Source organism: Rhinoderma darwinii, chromosome 4 (genome assembly GCF_050947455.1).
Source record: "Rhinoderma darwinii isolate aRhiDar2 chromosome 4, aRhiDar2.hap1, whole genome shotgun sequence".
Taxonomy (NCBI): Eukaryota; Metazoa; Chordata; class Amphibia; order Anura; family Rhinodermatidae; genus Rhinoderma; species Rhinoderma darwinii.
The window spans coordinates 55602305-55621701 of NC_134690.1; the positions used below are offsets into that span (position 1 = coordinate 55602305).

The following is a 19397-nucleotide window of genomic DNA, read 5'->3' on the forward strand; positions in this document are numbered from 1 at the left end:
GTTTAAAGTCTGGGAGACCCGCGCCCCCGTCTATTTTTGGCCGGCTAAGGACAGCAAACCGGATACGAGGCTTAGAGGAGCCCCACACAAACTTGGTTATGGCCCTATGTAAAGCCTGGAAAAAACTGGATGGTACAGCAATAGGGACGGTCTGGAAGATATATAGAAATTTGGGCAAGATATCCATTTTAACCGCATTGATACGCCCAAACCATGACATGCGGTTCCCGTCGTATTCCGCCAAGTCCTTCATGGTACGCTGTAGAATGGGCGTATAATTCAGAGCATACAAATCCGACTGTTGTGTGGGGACATGTACCCCTAGGTATTTTAAAGATGTAGGTTGCCACCTGAACGGAAAAACCTGAGCGAGATGGGCAGCTAGAGAGTGATCCAAAGAGATATTCAAGGCCTCCGATTTAGAGTAATTGACTTTAAAATTACTTAAATGACCAAAGCGCTCAAACTCCTCCGTCAAAGATGGCAAAGAAATCATGGGAGTTGTGATGTATACCAGGAGGTCATCTGCGTATAACGCCAATTTATGATGCGGTGAGCCAACGCGTATACCATTAATATTAGGGTTGTTCCGCAGTGCCACGGCCAGGTGTTCTATGACCAGAACATACAAAAGAGGCGAAAGTGGGCACCCCTGTCTCATGCCATTAGCAATAGACAGAGGATCAGATAATAGTCCGTTGACACGAACTCGAGCAGTAGGCCTTTGGTACAAGGCCATTATCCTATCCACCGTGGTGGTGCCAAGGCCAACCTGCGTCAGGACACTGCGGAGGAACACCCAGTGCACTCTATCAAAAGCCTTTTCGGCATCTATCGAGAGTAAGCACATTGCGCCAGATTTATTAAGAGGCTTGCGCTTCTTAATAAATTTGTTGCATCTTGCTCCAACTTTTTTCTATTATGGGTATGTCCACACAGGATACACGGTGTAGAAGCGCGCAGCACATCCGTGCTGGAACCCGCAGGGAAATATGGGCGGAAAAAAAATAATGTACCAATTTGTGGTGCAGATTTTTAGGTGGAATCCCAGCTGCGGAAACACTGCAATAAAATACGGTATACTTCCCTCCCGGAGGTTTTCATAGCGACACATCTCTCTGCTCTCCATGCATCCCGGCCCTTCTGGGATGATGCTGCGGCCCATGTGACTGCTGCAGCCTGTGATTGGCTGCAGCAATCACATGGGATGAAACGTCATCCCAGGTGGCCGGCCTGGGCGGAGAACATATGAATGCAACGCTATGACGACACCCAGGGGGTGAGTGTGTTAACTTTTTCATTAATTTTAAACAAAAAAAAGTTTTCCTTTTTTTTTTGCGATTTTTGCAACAGAATCGCAACTTTAATGCCGCAAAAATTGGAACATTTGCTATTTCTTGCGGGTTCTACCTCCCCATTGAATTCAATGGAGAAAACCTGCAACTAAAAAAAGCCGTAAGGTCAATTTATGAACGGTGTCTCTGCAGATTTATTTCTGTTGCCGGTGTATGAGATTTGTTGAAACCCCATCCAGTCTGTCGCTACGGTTATATGCTGCAGATTTTCCGCAATGAAATCCGCTGCGGAAAACCCACAGCGTTTATGCTCTGTGTGAACGTACCCCAAGACTGCCGTGTGAAACCCTAGTCTTAGGGTATGTTCACATGGCCTATTTACGGACGTAATTCGGGCATTTTTGCCCCGAATTACGTTCGAAAATAGCGCCTCAATAGCGCTGACAAACATCTGCCCATTGAAAGCAATGGGCAGACGTTTGTCTGTTCACACGAGACGTAATTTAACCGCCGCTGTCAAATGATGGCGCGTAAATAGACGCCCGCGTCAAAGAAGTGACCTGTCACTTCTTTGGCCGTAATTGGAGCCGTTATTCATTGACTTCAATGAATAGCAGCGCCAATTACGTCCGTAATGGATGCGGCGTTCAAGCGCCTGCACATGCCGTTACGGCTGAAATTACGGGGCTGTTTTCAGGCTGAAACATCCCCGTAATTTCAGCCGTTACGGACGCCCTCGTGTGAACATACCCTTAAATCTCCCTCAGTGACTTCTGGTGTAGCCGGACTGACTCCTAAAGAGCGCAGCATTGTCTCCTTCCATATAATATACATTTCATTAACACAACCGCCCGGCTACCTTGGCAGGATGTCAGGAGCATGTGACCGCGCGAGGATCTCTCTCCAGCGGATGTTATTTCTGGTCCATGAACTGCATTCTATAAAGTACTTAGGTAGAAAAACAAAAAGACAATGACACGTGACCACCGCCACCGCCAGGGAAAAGGCCTGGAAGTGCGGACATCTCTAAAACGTTAACCCTTTAATAGACTGTCCTCTTATTCCTGATCCATTCCATTACTTAAAAAAAAAATAAAAATGAATTGTCTGACATGAAATAAAACGAAGGACAAAAGTCGACCATTTCTTTTTAATTCCATAGGGTCAATGATCCCATCCCCCATCATTTACAGAAAATTTGACAGTAAACTATAGTGGGCTATTTGGCCTTTGACTATTAGTCAATGTGGGGAAGAGCGCAGGAAGGATGAGATAACGGCGTCCAGCGCAGGAACATCACTCGACTCCTGATCATTTTCAGTAATCTGCAGTGTAATAGGAAACGGCTGTAAACACAATTACCAAAAAATTGCGGAAAGTGGAGGCTTCCTTGAAGATTATGGCTAAATGACAGACGACAGCTTCATAGGAAAACTGTGACTTGCAGTGAACCATCAGCTTAGTTTGAGGGAAATGCACCATTTTCAGTAGCGGTGACCGGGCTTTCCCTCAGGAGCTCCCTGCAGCTGCATAACTGGGAGCTCATGGGCAGTAGGAGATTTCAGACTACAATGCAGCGCACCTCCAACCTGTCTGTCAACTGATGGCTTATTTACATAGAAGTTAATAAAATAATGCGCTGACAACTGCATAGATCATTGTTTTGCTAAATATAATAAGGGCACATGCACAAGATGTAGGGCTGGGAAATCAAAAAATAAATCGAAATTAAATCAATGTTATCTTGCGAATTTCCGTTTTATCAATTCTTTTTTACTGCATCTGCAAGACGCTGATATAGTTGAACACAATGGTAGAGCAGGGGACCGTAAGGTCCCTGCTTTACCATTCACTATGTATCACCGGACACGATTCAGTGACGTCATCGCGCCGGTCTGTGCCGTGCCCCACAGGCCAGAGGAGCAGAGGGATCTCCTCTACTAGTTGCTGGAACGGGGTTAGGGGAGTAAGCATATTATTTTATCAGGCACTACTAGGGGCAGCTGTGGGGGCATTATACAGCATGGGGGCAGCTGTGGGGACTTTATACTGTTTGGGGTGCAGCTACCGGGCAGTTATGGCGGCATCATACTGTGTGAGGGCAGCTACAGGGGCATTATACTGCGTGGAAGTCCGTTATGGGGGCATCATACTATGTAGAGGCAGCTATGGGAGCTTTATACTGTGGGGGGCAGTTATAGGTCATTATGCTGTGTGGGGGCAGTTATGGATGGAATTATACAGTGTGGGGGGAAGTTATAGGTGCATTATACTGTGTGGGGAGTACTATGGGGGCAATATACTGTGTGGGGGCAGTGTCAGGCAGTATATTGTATACAGCAGGCTCAAGGAATAAGTATTCAATGGTGTAGCATGCAGATAGGGGGCGTGGCATGCAAAAAGGGGTGTGCCATAAAAAAAATCGTTCATTAATCGTAATCGAGGTTACATGTTCCATTAATCGTGATTTTGATTTAGGTCATAGCTGCCCAGCCCTAACAAGATGTGTATTAAAGGCAGATTTGCCGTGCAGATTTTTCTGTGGCAAATCTGCAGTCTAAGGCCTTATTCACACGAGCGTATTTCACGTCCGTGTTACGCGCGTTAAGAAAACGGACGTCACACACACCTATGCAATTCAATGGGGCCATTCTGACATGTGTCCCCGCTGCGTGAAACGCACTGCATGTCCTATACTTGTGCTTTTTTTGCACATCACGCACCCATTGAAGTCAACGGGTTAGTGAAAATCACAGACAGCCCACGGACGCATAGTGCATTCTTTTATGAGTTTTTAGGTGCGGAAATGGGTGCCGTTTATGCGTTTTTTTATAAACTAGTCAAGATACAATTCGCAGGCGGAAACGCAAGATATATTGACGTGCTGCAGACTTTAAAATACGCACCGCAGGTCAATTTACGTGCAGAAAAAAAACCTGCAACGTGTAGATGAGATTACTTGAAGTCTCATTTTCTCTGCTGGTACTGCATTACGCTGTGGATTTGGCACAGGCAAATCTGCACGTAATACGCGTTGTGTGCAAATGGCCTAAGGCCTTCCCTTATATATATATATATATATATATATATATATATATATATATATATATATATTTCTTCCATCTGTGTTCCGTTTCTGGTGTCGGCTTACAAAATACATGCAAAGTCTGCACTATGTAAACAGGGCTTAATACAGTACCAGCAAAAGTAATCTCATCTACACGGTGCAAAATTTTTCAGCACGTAAATTGATCTGTGGTGCGGATGGTAAAATCCGCAGCACGTCAATTTATTTTGAGTTTCCATCTCAAAATTGTATCTGACAAGTTAATTATTATTTTTTATTTTTTTTTTAAAAACAGCAAAATTCGCAACATAATATCTGCACCTGTTTCCGCATCAAAATGTAAAAAAATCGGCAAAAAAAAAAAAGCAGCAATATTAACTGCAGATTTAATGAGAAAACCTAAAAGTAAATAGAACAATCACCCTAAATGAAACAATGTCCCATACATTTTGTAAAGTCACTCTGAGCCGGACACACCTGCATTGTAGGTAGACACAATATGTCACTGTCAGAACAAACCCGACAGACAACTTTCCCAGAAACAAAAACTCCAGAAAGAACCAGGTGCGGCAGGTTATGGACGATGTCACTGATGTCACCGAGCTGACCATAGACATGAGATTCTGTAACTATCTGGTGACCCGCTCACCTTCCTCTCAAGTCTGCCAATGGAGGAAGTCAGGCAGTTTGATTTCCACCCATCCAATTCTATAGTTTCCCCAGGATAAGCGGCAACACTCATCAGCCAGACACTTATCCCCACTCATTCCATAGAAATAACATGAACATGCCTGTTCATGTCTATGATCGAGATGATCTAATAGAAAGGAAGGGGGCGCTAGTGAACCAATTGAACGGTTCCTCAGTCCTAACCAGGGGGTCAAAAAAGTCTGATTGCGGCAGCAAGGGGTTAAAGGTCTAATTTATGAAATGTACTTACCGCTATTGTAACAGAAACCTTTCAGCATTATAGAAGTCCATGTAACGGCTGCTTTTTCCATCTCCTAAATAATGTATGATAGGACAACAATATACCTGACTAGCTACAGTCACATCAACAGATTATATTGGAAGGTGGAAATAAAAAAGTCACAATGACAACATCAAATAAAACTAAAACGTGCCCCAAGTCATAGTTCAGGAGAATCAATAGCGTAGCAGCTACCGACAGTCTTCATCAACCAGCGCCTGGGGACACGGACCATAAACAGAGCCAATCTAAAGGTACGAAGAAATTGTCCTCCACATGTCAGGAGATCGAGGGACCAATAAAACATTAAAAACAAAATAGCTGCATTGCATGTGTAATAGTTTACAGCGGCTGCCCCATCAAGACCCGTCTTCTTGCAGTGGATTCCGTATTACACGTAATAAATAATAATAGTATGAAAACCTCCAGAGTAAAAACTTCTCTCCCTAATAGAAAAGCTATGCCCCTCTATGACGTCAATGTGCCCCTTCATAGGGAACCGGTCTGCAGTTTTTACACCTGTGAACGGTGTCACTGCTATACAGGTTCTCGCTAAACATTTCTGAACATACCCATGTAAAGCGTACCTAGCCGTTTTATTCCTGTGGCGCATGCAAATTACTTTAGAAGTGTCCGCTGGGCGTTTCTGCAGATGGGAAGTGTCCTGCGATCTCATGGGCAAACTCTCCCATCTAGACAGGACTAACATTTTTGACGCTTCCTGCGTCATCCACTGTCCCCTGGATATAGGTAAGAACCTATATAACTGTAATAATGGTTTAGGGGGTCAAAATGACTGACCGGTTACCTTTATGGACAGATCTTATGCCCAGGTCTTAAAGGAGTTGCCCCATCCGGACAAAGCCTTCCCTGAGTGAGAACCTGCTGGCCTGACGCTGACCAGCTCCTAATGAATGGGCAACTATATAATACATGGGCCCAGAGGTCGCCCACACTCGCTATCACAGGGACAGAGCAAGAAACCCCCCCCCCCCTCTATGACACCCATATGCCCTAATGCAAAAACCCCTTCAACCTGCTACATGCGAATGAGGAGTTTTTTATAAGCTACTTCTGGAAATGAATGTGGTGTTTTTTTACCATGAAAAACCGAAGTACAGTAAACGCCACCATGAGCGAACCCGGCATAATAGGTTTACCACAACTACAAGCAAACTGTAGATTTTTTCCCCCCTAAAGAGGATTGTACACCTGTCAGGATTACCAGCCGCCCCCAGGGTGTGACAGCTTTCAGCCACGAAAACTGAAGTCCATGGGAGTAACACGTTATAAGTTTTCCAATATTTCGACAAAGCCGGACCGTGTGAACTATAAGAAACCGTTTTTTAAATACAACCCTGCTTGCTTTTTGTATGATCTACTGTACCCACCAGATCCTTCATTGTTGCTCACATTGGGCATTATAATTTCATTTGCCCACGACCGAGTGCCATTTGGGCCGTTTTTCATGGCATCCGATAGTTTTCCTTGAAAACTGACCCGATTATCCGATCCGTGGAAAGATAGGACATGTCCTATCTTTCCACGGATCACGGCCGGCACATAACGGTCATGTGCATTAGGCATAAGAATGGGCATCCATGGGACGCCATTTTCAATTATTTATTTTTTTATCAAAAAATTCCAGAGTTGGATAAACCCCAAACTTTTGGGCTGCTGTTTTATGGAGATCCGTGTAAAGCCTTATTGTCTGTTCATTCGGCTCCTAGATTCGCAGAGCTGGCTACTAAAGCCTACAGTATTTTCTCAAGATAACACACAGATCAGCGGCGTTGCTGGCACCTGGCATTAGGGTCGTGTGTCCTAGATCTTCTGCCCTGTGCCTCGGGTCTCTTGCCGCCATTCAATTGTATCTGCATCCTCCCCCTCTGCCAGCGCCCCAAGGTCTACCATAGCTCCTGGTACAAATGAAGGTCGTCTCCTCTGGCGCCTGCAGTTAAAAACAAATCCAAAATGGATATTGCTCAAAAAGCAATTTTCGATTTCGGAAACCTTCTTCTCGTAGCCATGATTGGTTGCGAGAGTTTTACAGAAAAAAATAACGTGCCCTCTGGTAATGCCGGCACAGATGGTCTATCATGCAAATGAAGGTTTCACAGCACAAGTGTATAACCCAACATTATGAACGAGTTAATATGAAACGTCTAGAAGCATCTCCGGACCGCTACCTCTCACGAGCACCGTACGGTATCCTATATTTATCCGCTACAAATGATGCCCATCCCGTGCCGCTCTACCAAAAACAGCCCAGTAATTGCCGTATAAATCCTAGCAATGATAATGCAGGCTGGGTATTCAGCGCAGCGGGTGCCAATCTCCATGCCGAGCAGACACGACCGGCTGTGTATAAAAAAAAAAAAAAAAGTGTCTTATGTTTTTATGAATGAAATAAACCTCTACACAAAAAAAAAAAAAAACACAGCTGGGATCAATGTCACAGTCAATGCTGGTGACACCACAGGGTTAATGACATCCAGTGTGACAGATACAGAACGGGCCTGTAGAGAGCAATATTCTCCCTAAAGCGGATGAGAACATTTATTATTCAAGGTCACTTGTCACTGGATTTGCTCAGAATGTTTAGCTATTAACAGCACTACATGCAATTCTGACAGCTTAAAGGGGTATTCCTACTTCACATATAGAGATTAGTGTAGTCTCAGATGCTTCATACCAATACAACTTTCCGAATGGTAGGTCTGATTACTTATACAGCCATGGGAGATTTACTATTCAGAAAGCTGGGTGACAACCCCCATGATCCATGTAATCTCCATCATATTGGTTGTCACTCAGACTTCCCAGAAACCATTTCTGTGATGATTTATGGGTCAGCAGAGACGGACTACTTTATAGTCCAACACAAAGTATGGTGCCTGTCGTTGTCATTTCACGCTAAAGGGGGCGCTATACATAAAGCAGATCTTTGGAATCTCTGGAATCAACTTTATTGTAATGTTCCAGGGAAACTTGACCCGTGTACTGGTTCTTGCTCCACACTGGGGGAGATTGTGGGGGCAAATGTATCAATATGTTGCCCTGTCCAAAAATACGCCACAAAATCTGATAATTCTGCAGCAGAATTACTGTTGTGGATATTTTGGCAGATTTTCTGCGAATTTGTGTTGCAGATTTTGGCAAAATTTCACATAGCATTGAAGTTAGGGCTTATTCACACAAACGTATAATACGTCCGATTTTCACGAGCGTCGCACAGACCTATGTTACTGAATGGGCCGTTCAGACAGTCAGTGAATTTCGCTGCCTGAAACTCATGACATGTCCTATATTTGGCCGTGTTTCGCGCTGCACGCACCCATTGAAGTCAATGGGTGCGTGCAAATCGCGCTCGGCACACGGAAGCACTCCCGGGTGCCGCGCGTGATTCGCGCTACAGTAGTAAAAACTATGAATGAAAACAGAAAAGCACCTCATGCTTTTCTGTTTGTAAACATAAAACCAGAGTGTCATCATGACACACGGACCTTTTGCGCGCGCAAAACGCACACGCTCGTGTGAATCCGGCCTTATGGTGATGAAAGTCTGCATCCAAAATCTGCAACACATCTAGAAAACTCTACGGAAAATAATTCAGTAGCGGAAAAAACTTCCATGGGGAAATTTAAACTAAGGCCTTATTTACACAAACGTGTGCGTTTTGCGCGTGTAAAAAAAACGCTGCATTTTGCGCGCATTGCAGTTCTGTGTGTCATCAGTGTTTGGTGCGTGTCTGCGTTATTTTTGCGCGCATGTAATCCTTATGTCAAGTGGTTTTGACGTATGCAAAATGAAATGGAGGTGGTTTTCTTTTTCTCATAATTTTTTTGAGCAACTGTTGCGCGAATCACACACAGCACACGGATATGCGCCCGTGTGATGTCCGTGATGCGCAAAAAACTCTCAAGTATAGGACATGCAGTGAGTTTCACGCAGCGGACTCACGCCACGTGAAAAACACAGAATGTCTGAATGGCCCCATTGACTTACATAGGTCCGTACGTCGTGCGTGATTTTCATGCGCGTATCACGTACGTGAAATCCGCTCGTGTAAATAAGGCCTAAGTATGTGTTGTGTACCTGGGGCTCTTGTTCTGTTCGGAAACAACGGCTACTACTCTCAACATGCCCTGGCAGCCAGACCACGGAGATAAACCCATAATCCACAGACTAGAAGCTTTCTTTTATACGTAGACTAAGGCGGAGTTCACATCAGCATTCCGTTGTTGTGCTCCGTCAGAGGAGCAGAACATCGGAAATACCGGAAACGCCGCTACCGTTACACGACAGACACCACTAGTGGCCGGCAGAACCCATTGACTTTACTGGGTTCAGTCAGGGTGTCCGTGGTTTTGCCGGGAACAACAGCACAGCTTACTGCGCTAGTTTCCGGTATTTTTTTAGCTGGATTTGCAACAGGGGCCCCTAACTGAGCCTTTAACGCAGGTGTGAACGAAGCCTTACATAGATTAGGGTCAGTCACCATGGAGCCCTAAAGGTGTATTTTAACAGGAAAGGTCATAAACGTATGACAGGTGGGGGTCTCCCCTCTGGGACACTATAAATAAATCAGAGCTTGGCTTTCCCGCCCCTTACTGCAAGAACGCACCGTCACCACAGAGGTCCATAGATAGGAACTAGTACTTAGAAATATTTCCTACTCCGAACTAGGGAGATAGAATGGCAATGGTATGTTGCCCCTACCCCTTAGAATGTCTTAAAAGGGGAAAACCCCTTTCAATATATATTTAAATTACGGTGGGTGTACCATTACCCCCCCCCCCTTCTATTAGGGAACGGTTACACGAAGGTGATGAAGTCTCACATGAATCCCGATAAAAATCGCCAGAAGTTGCATCGTGAGAAGAATTCATGCACAATATATCGCCATGTAACTCTCGCCTTAGCTAGACGGAGCCGTTTGCACGCATTTTGAGGACCACTGACTCAGATTCACTACAAGGAAGCCTAATGACATTAATGCAAGTAAAGTAATGACTTGCTGAGAAGATAAAGGGGGTTGCCCCAAAATCGACAATTAGAACCTATCCACAGGATAGGCAATAGGTGAGAATTGATAATGGTTTGATTGCTGGGGGCCCCCCCCCAACGCTGGAACCCCCACCGAATGCAAATACAAAAGGTCCTGAACTCCCAGATCCTGTTCACACGACTGGAGGGCGACGGTTCAGCATGAGCCCGCCACACCATCTAAGGTTTATGGGACTGACAAACACCCCAAAGCTGTTTCGGTCAGTTCCATAGACCTTGAATAGAGTGGAAGCACGAATGCTCGACCGCCACGTCATTCTCGCGATGGGTGGGCCCCCCAGTAATCAGACACCACCTATTTCGTGTGACCAGCCAGTCGCCAGGGCACCTGCTAAAAGAGGAAAAAAAAAAGTTGTCAAAAATTGGACAACCCTTTTAAGAATTTATAAACAAATTACATTTTCTGGGAGAACTGCTGGCATTTCTAACAACTTTGTAAGTTAGCGGCCGGGTCAGTTGCGAATAGCGTGACGTATATAAACGGGGGAAATACAGTCGAAACGATAGGACGTAGATATACGACATTGGTGAAGTCTGATCTGGGACCACCATAATGACAGGTCTGTAGAAAGCGACAACGCTCACAGATTTCGATTACTGGATATCCGACACAACGTAAGTCACCGCACCAACCAACGTAAATGACAGACGAGAACCACAGTGGACTTTCTACACGGGCGACTTTTTGTGGAACGTGACAATTTTTAACAACCATCAGATCACCCCAGAGTGCTGCTCCCCAAATATTTTATACTAAACAGATGTGGTTGCTGCACACTTGCTGGTGTCTTACCTCCTCAATGGCTGCCACTGTGTTCCTGCACTGGGTCAGCCGGGTGGTGAAGTTAGAAGCGGTGGGAGACTTGTAATCCTCATTGGTCTCTGATATAAATTCCGACACACTGATTAAATCCGGCATGATGAAGAGGAGGAGGAGTGACCAGGGGGTGAGAAGTCAGGGGCACACACCTCTATCTGCACACTGAGGTGCCCAACTACAGCCACTCACACTCAACCCAACACAGTGCACTGCAACAAAGCGGATCCACCATGCACAAGTGAGAACAGTGCACCAAGCAGACCGCACTGACAACAAAGGCAGGAACTCCAGCGCCACATACACACAGGGGGAGTCAGATGACAGTCGCGATCAAACGTGCCCGGGACGCATCCCCAGCAGTAGCAGCCGCCGCTCCATGAGTCCGTGATCCCCAGAGTAGGGCAGTGGCTGCAGGCCGCACCTCCCAGTGTCACCACTCCTCTCTACCAGGTTCAGCCCTGGCATAGCCACGCCCCGAGCCCAGTATATTAATTTCCATATTCCAAAATGACCACGCCCGTCCAATGTAACCACGCCTGTATCCCAGAGTAACCACACCCCTATATCCAAGTATTGCCTACTCTTCACGCCTCTGTTTTTACCACACCCCATTCCAGTCGTTATAACCACGCCTGTATTTAAATCTAACCACACCCCGATCCCGGGATAACCACACCCCCAAGAAGCATGAATCCTCGTTTTAGCGCATCCTTGCATAACCACGCCTCTTTCCCCGTCCTCTGTAACCAAACGTCTTCCCTGCATAGCCACGCCTATATTAAAATATAAACCTTGCGCTTATTCCACGCCTCTTTTTCAGACTAGCCACGCCTACAGTCTCACCAGGCTGCTCCTATACCAGAGCGGGTCACCTTCTCCGTGTGCCCGCGCCTGTACCCCACCATAACTTGTACTGGTCCTGAGGATCCCCCTTCCTTTACCACCACGTTCTCCCCTGTCATGTATTTGCACCGTGTGTGTTTCCCGCCTCTCACTTATCTTCGTTTTTTCCCTCCCCTCCCTGTTCCACCACCTGCCCCCTCACCTATGGCTGACAACCTCCCCCCGCCCCACCTTCCTGCCTCAGGTGTATTACGTCACTCACTGTGGCCATGTACCTTCTACTGCTACATTACTACTAACAATTTTTTTTCTTTTCTAGTAAACTTTATTAACATGGTACAAAGAAACACCAGTATGAACCTCACTTAATTGATTGACATGGGATAAGATTAGGGACGGGGCTGAGATATCTGTTCAAACGTGTCGCACTATTAACATTAGATCATTTTTACTACCCCCGTGGTGACTGCAACCATGTCAGAAGTGGAATTTTAAAGAAGTAAATTATAATTTTACACCTTTAAGGCTTCATTCACATCTGCGCTAGGGTCGGATCTTTCCGCAGATGTGAACGAAGCCTAAGTCAGGTGCATAATGGATTTTAAGAGTGTGTTCACACGCGGCAGATTTGACTGAAAATCCATTGCATACATCTTAATGGGGATATTTCTGCAGCATGTTCATTTTCTTCAAACCCCATATAGATGAATGGGACAGTCGCAGCAATTTTGGCAATAAATCTGCCGTGTGTGAATATATTGGTCCCCATGAGTCAGATACGCTGCGTAAAAACTATGAAGCGTATCCGACCTGGAACCCGCACGTTCCGTCCGTAAAACCACACCACATTGCGAATTTAGTGGTGCCTGCAGCCACCACTAGGGGGAGTTTAGGAACCTACTGCATACAGTTTATACATTGAATTCTATAATAAAACAGTAAGCTGATAAGCTCCCCCTAGTGGCAGCTAAAGGGAGCCAGAATTTTATTATTTGTCTCTAATGCTTTGCAGGGGATTTTGAGCTCCGGGTCATAACTAAGTACCAACTGTTACGGAGATATATTTATAAATTAGCACAGAATGTTGGACCTAAAAACATCTTGGGTCCAACATTAATAAATCAGTGGTCTGCGAAACCTTTTATGGCATGCTTAGACTTGTAGTTTCATAAACAGTTTGAAATTTAATGTCAGGAGCACTGTCAAGTTTCATTTTTGTGGGCTTTGATAACCACTTATGGAAGGATAATGGACCCTTGTTCTGCTGAATACATTGAAAAGGTCCCAAGTAGATGGGGCGTGGCTTGGCGATGGCGGAGTGAGGATGCGTGAGCTTGGAGCTCCGGACCCGCACCACTCACTATACACTACCCTGGGTCTCTCTCACCTGCTTCGTCGCCGCGATGACCAAGGGGAGACACCGCAAATCCCAGTTGGTCACTCCGGGTCCCTCCTCGATGGATCGCTACCTCCGGTCCGGCCGTGATGGGTCCTCACCGCGGCCCTCCTCCATTCCAGCGTTAGGCCGCAGCCGATCCCCGACGTCGCGTGGGGACTATCTGCCCCCCGCCACCGCAGCTCCCGCCGGATCCTCCAGGGGACAACAGGAACGTGCCTTTGCTGCTTCATCCCCGGAGGTAGGTCCAGATGCAGAGACCGTGGCAGGGTCTGTGCCTCCGGGGAGAGTTGCCGCTCCCCTCCCCCAGCAGAATCCTCCTTAGCCCAGACAGGAACATGGCCGCCGGGCACTAAAAGGTGCGTTTGATAAGGTGCCATTTTCCCCCGCCGCCCTCCCGCAACCCCACGTAGAAGACATGACACCCCTGAGCCAGGGCACACCAGCCATATTAAGGGGCCCGCTCACCACATCCGCGGACCGCCGGGACCCCCACCCAATTTCTTCTACCGGCCCCCCTCCTTCCATGGAACGGACACTGGCAGAGTTATGGGAGATGGTAAGGGTATTGCCCACGAAATCAGATTTGGACGCTCGTCTCGTCCGTATGGAAGAGAAACATGACCGGCCATAGGGGAGGTGTCCCAGGATATACGATCATTAACTGCTCGGGTAGACGCCCTGGAGCGCCAGAATTCTGATCACATCACGGATATCTCGGTTCTCTCTCAGTCAATGGACACTCATGCTACCCAAATGAGAGCCTTCTCCCTGCACCTGGACGACGTGGAGAACAGGGGGAGACGGAACAACCTAAAGTTGAGGGGCATCTCAGAATCTGTGCCGCCCGAGGATCTATACGAAGTTGTCACCCATATTTTTAACAAGCTTATGGACAGACCTCATGACTCGGCCATTGAAATGGATAGGGTGCATCGCTGAGCAGGCCCACGGAACAGGGACAGCAACCGCCCGCGAGATGTCATCTGCAGGGTGCACTTCTATAAGCAAAAAGAGGACATTGCTCGGCGAGCCTGGGAGCGGTGGGCCGTCCCCTTCCAGGGCGAGGAGGTGTCCATTTTGCCGCATGTTTCTCGGCTGACCCTACATATGCGCAGGGTGATACGCCCTTTGCTGGAGGCTACCAAAGAAGCGGGCGCTTCCTATAGATGGGGTCATCCCTTCCACGTCATTCTCCGCCGACAGGGGCAATCCTTTGCCGTCCGCTCTCCGGATGATTTGGAAGAAGCCTTCCGCTTCTTAGACATCTCTCCTTTACGCCTTCCAGACTGGACAGAGCCACCACCGTCGCTCTTCCCCAGGGGTCTGTATTCGGACACTCCACGCCCTCCTCTGCCACATCCTAGAGATGGTCCTCGGGAGCATCTGGACGACGGTCGACCCGAAGAAACTGATCCACCTGCGACCAGAAGGCTAATGGACCATTGTATCTATAAGGGAGTCTGTGGGGGTCTGTTTTGTTTGATATGAGTGTCTAACCCCCCTTCTTTTTCTCCTCAGGTTTCTTCTCAGGTTTTGGCGGGAGGGATTGTTAGTAGGCCGAAGGGGAATTTAGGTGGGCCAGGGGAGCTTTTTGTCAGTCTGGTCCAGGGAATTGTCTGAGGGACCCTTTCCCCCCCTCACACTGCGCTGCGGTGGGAGGTCGGGAACCTTCATGCACCCGTTACAGTTGGCCGCATGAGTCCGGGGCTCCGGGCAGCTCTCTTTTTGGCACTTACTACCTCAGGCTCTTCTGGTGGCAGGTCTCAGGGAGATCACCTCTTCACGCTGCTGTCCTTCTACGTTCCCCACTAGGTTCCGCGCTGTAGTGTCATGCTTAGGGGGTATTTTCTCCCGGGTCCGGCATTACACGCGAAGTATTGGTTAGGGGTTCTGTACCCCGCTGTTAGTGGGACGCTAGTGTCCCTCTTCTCGGCCCTCATTCTTCTATACGGGGGTCTCCATTTCTTTTCCCGCCTTTCCCTCCCCTTTCTGTTTCCCTACTGTGGCTCCATATGTCTAACATTACGGTTGTTTCCCTGAATGCACAGGGCCTGAATGTTCCAGAGAAGAGATCCTCCATCCTCTGTCTCCTATGGAAAAAGAAAGCGCATGTGGCGTTCCTCCAGGAAACTCACTTCCGGGCGGACAGCGTTCCACGGTTGACGGACTCTCGCTATACGGAGGGGTATCACAGTACCTCACCGGACTCCAAGACCAAGGGGGTCTCTATCCTGATCTCCCGCTCTCTACCATGGGAGCACGTGGAGACTCGTACAGATGGAGCGGGACGGTATATCTTCGTGAAGGGTAGGTTGGCTAACACACTGTTCACACTGGCCACATGCTATCTCCCTAACACTGGTCAGGTCGCCTTCTTTGAAGGGGTCTTGACGGAGTTGGATGGTTTTTCGGAAGGCACTCTCATACTAGGGGGGGACCTGAACCTTACATTGGACCCGACTATAGACTCCTCTCGTGGACATTCGTCGCTACCCAGATCGGCACATCGCCGGGTGCGGCGGCTGCTACATGACCCCCAACTGATAGACGTGTGGAGGCTTATGCACCCGATGACTAAAGACTACACCTTCTTTTCGGCCACCCACAACAGATACACCAGACTAGACTACTTCTTTCTGCGCCACTCCCATCTTTCCACCCTCTCCTCAGTCGCTATAGACAACATAACCTTCTCGGATCACGCCCTCATTACACTCTCTCTCTGTCTCCCTGCAGCCCACCCTCGCTCCTGGCAGTGGCAGTTAAATGACTCGCTTCTGCAGGACCCGACGGTAATCTCAGAAATACACAGGGACTTACGAGAGTACTTTGCTACGAATGTAGCTCCAGATGTAAGTCCGCTTAGTGTCTGGGAGGCACATACGTGCGTGATCCGAGGTTCATTTATTCGGATCGGATCTAAACTCAAAAGGGAAAGGACGGCTCACTTGAGCGTCCTGTTATCCCGTATACACCTCCTCGAGCAGTCCCACAAGGCTTCCCTGGACCGGGTGGTGGGGGCGGAGCTGGGGCAGTTGCGTGTTCAGGTCCGGTCTCTTTGTCTTTGTCTAAGGCGAGGGTCTCCCTAGTAAAGTGTAGGACTCTGGCACGGGCACTGCGGAAAACCAGGTCACGAACCTATGTCCCCCAAGTGCAGACACCCGGAGCCGGGAGTGTACACCACCCTCAAGACATCTCGGAAGCCTTCCGGGCGTACTACCACTCACTCTACAATCTCCCGCGGACCTCCCCTTCCGCAGAAGGGGGAACTAGACGGGAGCAGATGGAGGCATACCTCCGCTCTTCGGGGATGAAAAGTATCCCGCAGGAAGCTCGAGCGGCCTTGGAAGAGCCGATTTCTCCAGAGGAGTGGTCCTGGGCCCTGAACGATTCCCAGGTGGGGAAGGCGCCGGGCCCGGATGCTCTTCCCATTCAGTACCGCAAGGTTTGCTCAGACCTTCTCGGGCCTCATTTCCTGCAGGCCTATAACAACCTCACAAACGGGTGTCCTCTCCCTCAGGATGCCTTGCGGGCATACATTACGGTCATACCCAAGGAAGGGAAAGACCCCACCAGCTGACAAAATTACCGTCCCATCTCCCTGCTAAATGTAGATCTCAAGTTGTTTGCAAAGATCTTGGCCCATAGACTTACCCCCCTTCTCCACAGTGTGATCCACTATGATCAGGTGGGCTTCATGCCCCAGAGGGAAGCTGGGGACAATACTACTAGGGCAATTAACCTGATTTATCACGCGACTGCCTCGTCTCTGCCCACGCTGCTGCTGTCCACGGACGCGGAGAAAGCATTTGACAGAGTGGACTGGGACTTCATGTCAGCCACTTTGCGGCACGTCGGACTGGGTTCCCACATGATGCAATGGATCTCGAGCCTCTACTCATCTCCATCTGCCAGGGTTAAGGTGAATGGTGCCTTATCATCTCCGCTCTCTATCTCCAATGGCACGCGGGTTGCCCCCTGTCTCCCTTGATCTTTATTTTGTGCCTGGAACCCTTCCTCTGTCGAGTTAGTTCCAATCGAGATATAGCGGGTGTATTAGTGGGGGGAAGATCGCATAAAGTGGCGGCGTATGCGGATGACCTTCTGTTCTTCCTCACTGCACCCAGGATCTCCCTGCCCAACCTCATGGCGGAGATGAGTAGATACTCGAAGCTGTCAAATAAGGCTCTAAATATATCATTGCCATAGTCCCTAGTTGAGGACTTATCGGGGTCCTTCTCCTTCAAGTGGGCTAGAGACTCGCTTCAATACTTGGGGGTCCAGCTCTCCAAGGATCTCTCTCGCCTTTTTTGCAGTTAACTATCCTCCACTCCTGCAACGGGTAAAGAGCGATTTGGATTCCTGGACGAAGGGCACCTTCACATGGTTCGGCAGATGTGCAATCTTCAAAATGAATATTCTCCCACGGATATTGTACTTCTTCCAAGCCCTACCGATCCACATTCGCCGCACTTTTTTTGCGAACTCTGTTGTCCTTGCTCCACCGCTTCATTTGGATGGGGAAACCGGCCCGTATAGCCCGCTCCACACTTTTTTGCTCTAACAGTGAAGGGGGCGTGGGGCTCCCTGACTTTATTTCCTACCCCCAGGCCTCGCACTTGACGCGCATTCTGGACTGGTTCCGCCACACGGAGGTCAAACAATGGGTATCGATGGAACAGTCTTCTATGGCTGTCCCCATACAGGCTCTGCCTTGGCTGGGCAGCGACACCCCTCTGACAGCAAAAACACATCCGACGATAGGGCCCTCACTGACAATGGCGTTAAAGGTCATTCCCCGGAAAGAGATCTCCCCATCCCCGTCCCCCATGTTCCCGGTCTTAGGTAACCCGGCGTTTCCTCCAGGGCGCGAGGGGGGTCCTTTTCGGAGCTGGTTGCAGGCAGGTAGGGGCCCCGCCTCCCATTACCTGCACGGGGAGTCATGAATGACTGGCCCGCAACTGACGTCTTTGACAGACCCTCTCCCTCTCACTCCCTGGCAGGTTACTCAGCTGAGACACTTCCTGAGGTCCTTACCTAACTCTGCGGAATATGCGCGGGCCAAAACCCCGTTTGAACTCCTCTGCGCAGGCACGGGCTCGATGCAGCACACTCTATCCAGACTATACTCCCTACTGATCTCCCCATCTACCCTCTCCACACCCACATATTTGCTACGGTGGGAAAGGGATTTGGGAATTTCACTCTCGGCTGAACAACAAGATAGGGTATACACGATGACTCATAAATCGTCCATGGCCAGCAGGTATCAAGAAGCGAGATTTAAAATTTTAACGCGATGGTATAGGGTGCCTTCCAGATTACATGCCATGATTCCGGCGGTCTCCCCGCTGTGCTGGAGATGTGGTGACCAGGTGGGAACGATTCTCCATGTCTTTTGGGAATGCCCGAGGCTGACTGACTTTTGGTCAGAAGTGTGGCGCATCACTTCTAAATTCACGGACTTTCCGCTCCCATGCACACCGGCCTTCTTCTTGCTCCATCTGTGCGAGGTTCCACTATCCTCATATCGTCGCTCAGTGGTCCGCCACCTGGTGAACGCTGCCAGGGCCTGCATACCAGCGCTGTGGAGACAATCTGCTGTGCCGTCGCTCAGCATGTGGTTTAATAAGATACAGGAGATTATGAGGATGGAGGATCTCACGGCATCCATGAGAGGTACTCACGCCAAGTTCATGTAGACCTGGTATCACTGGGTCAGGTTTCAATCATCAGTGGAGTTCAGGAACATCGTAGCCTCCTGATTTGTACCCTTTGCAGGGCATATAACACCAGAATTCGTCCTTTTCCCTGAGAAAACATCCCCGTAATTTCAGCCGTAACGGCATGTGCAGGCGCTTGAACGCCGCGTCCATTACGGACGTAATTGGCGCTGCTTTTCATTGGAGTCAATGAATAACGGCTCCAATTAT

The 19397-nt window shown here is 48.4% G+C and overlaps 1 protein-coding gene across 3 annotated transcripts in view; it reads right to left on the reverse strand.

Annotated features, from left to right (window-relative positions):
• The window catches only part of ASAP2 (ArfGAP with SH3 domain, ankyrin repeat and PH domain 2), a 217378-nt gene extending 205229 nt beyond the window's left edge, over window positions 1-12149 (reverse strand). The window contains exon 1 of one of the 3 annotated variants that reach the window (XM_075861122.1): window positions 11196-11993. In XM_075861122.1, coding sequence (XP_075717237.1) covers window positions 11196-11321 — 126 coding nt within the window. In that variant the 5' untranslated portion in view covers window positions 11322-11993. Of the gene's footprint in view, window positions 1-11195 lie in introns of all 3 variants that reach the window. The other 2 variants (XM_075861123.1, XM_075861125.1) reach the window with 2 other exon arrangements.
• Between the last annotated feature and the right edge of the window lie 7248 nt (window positions 12150-19397).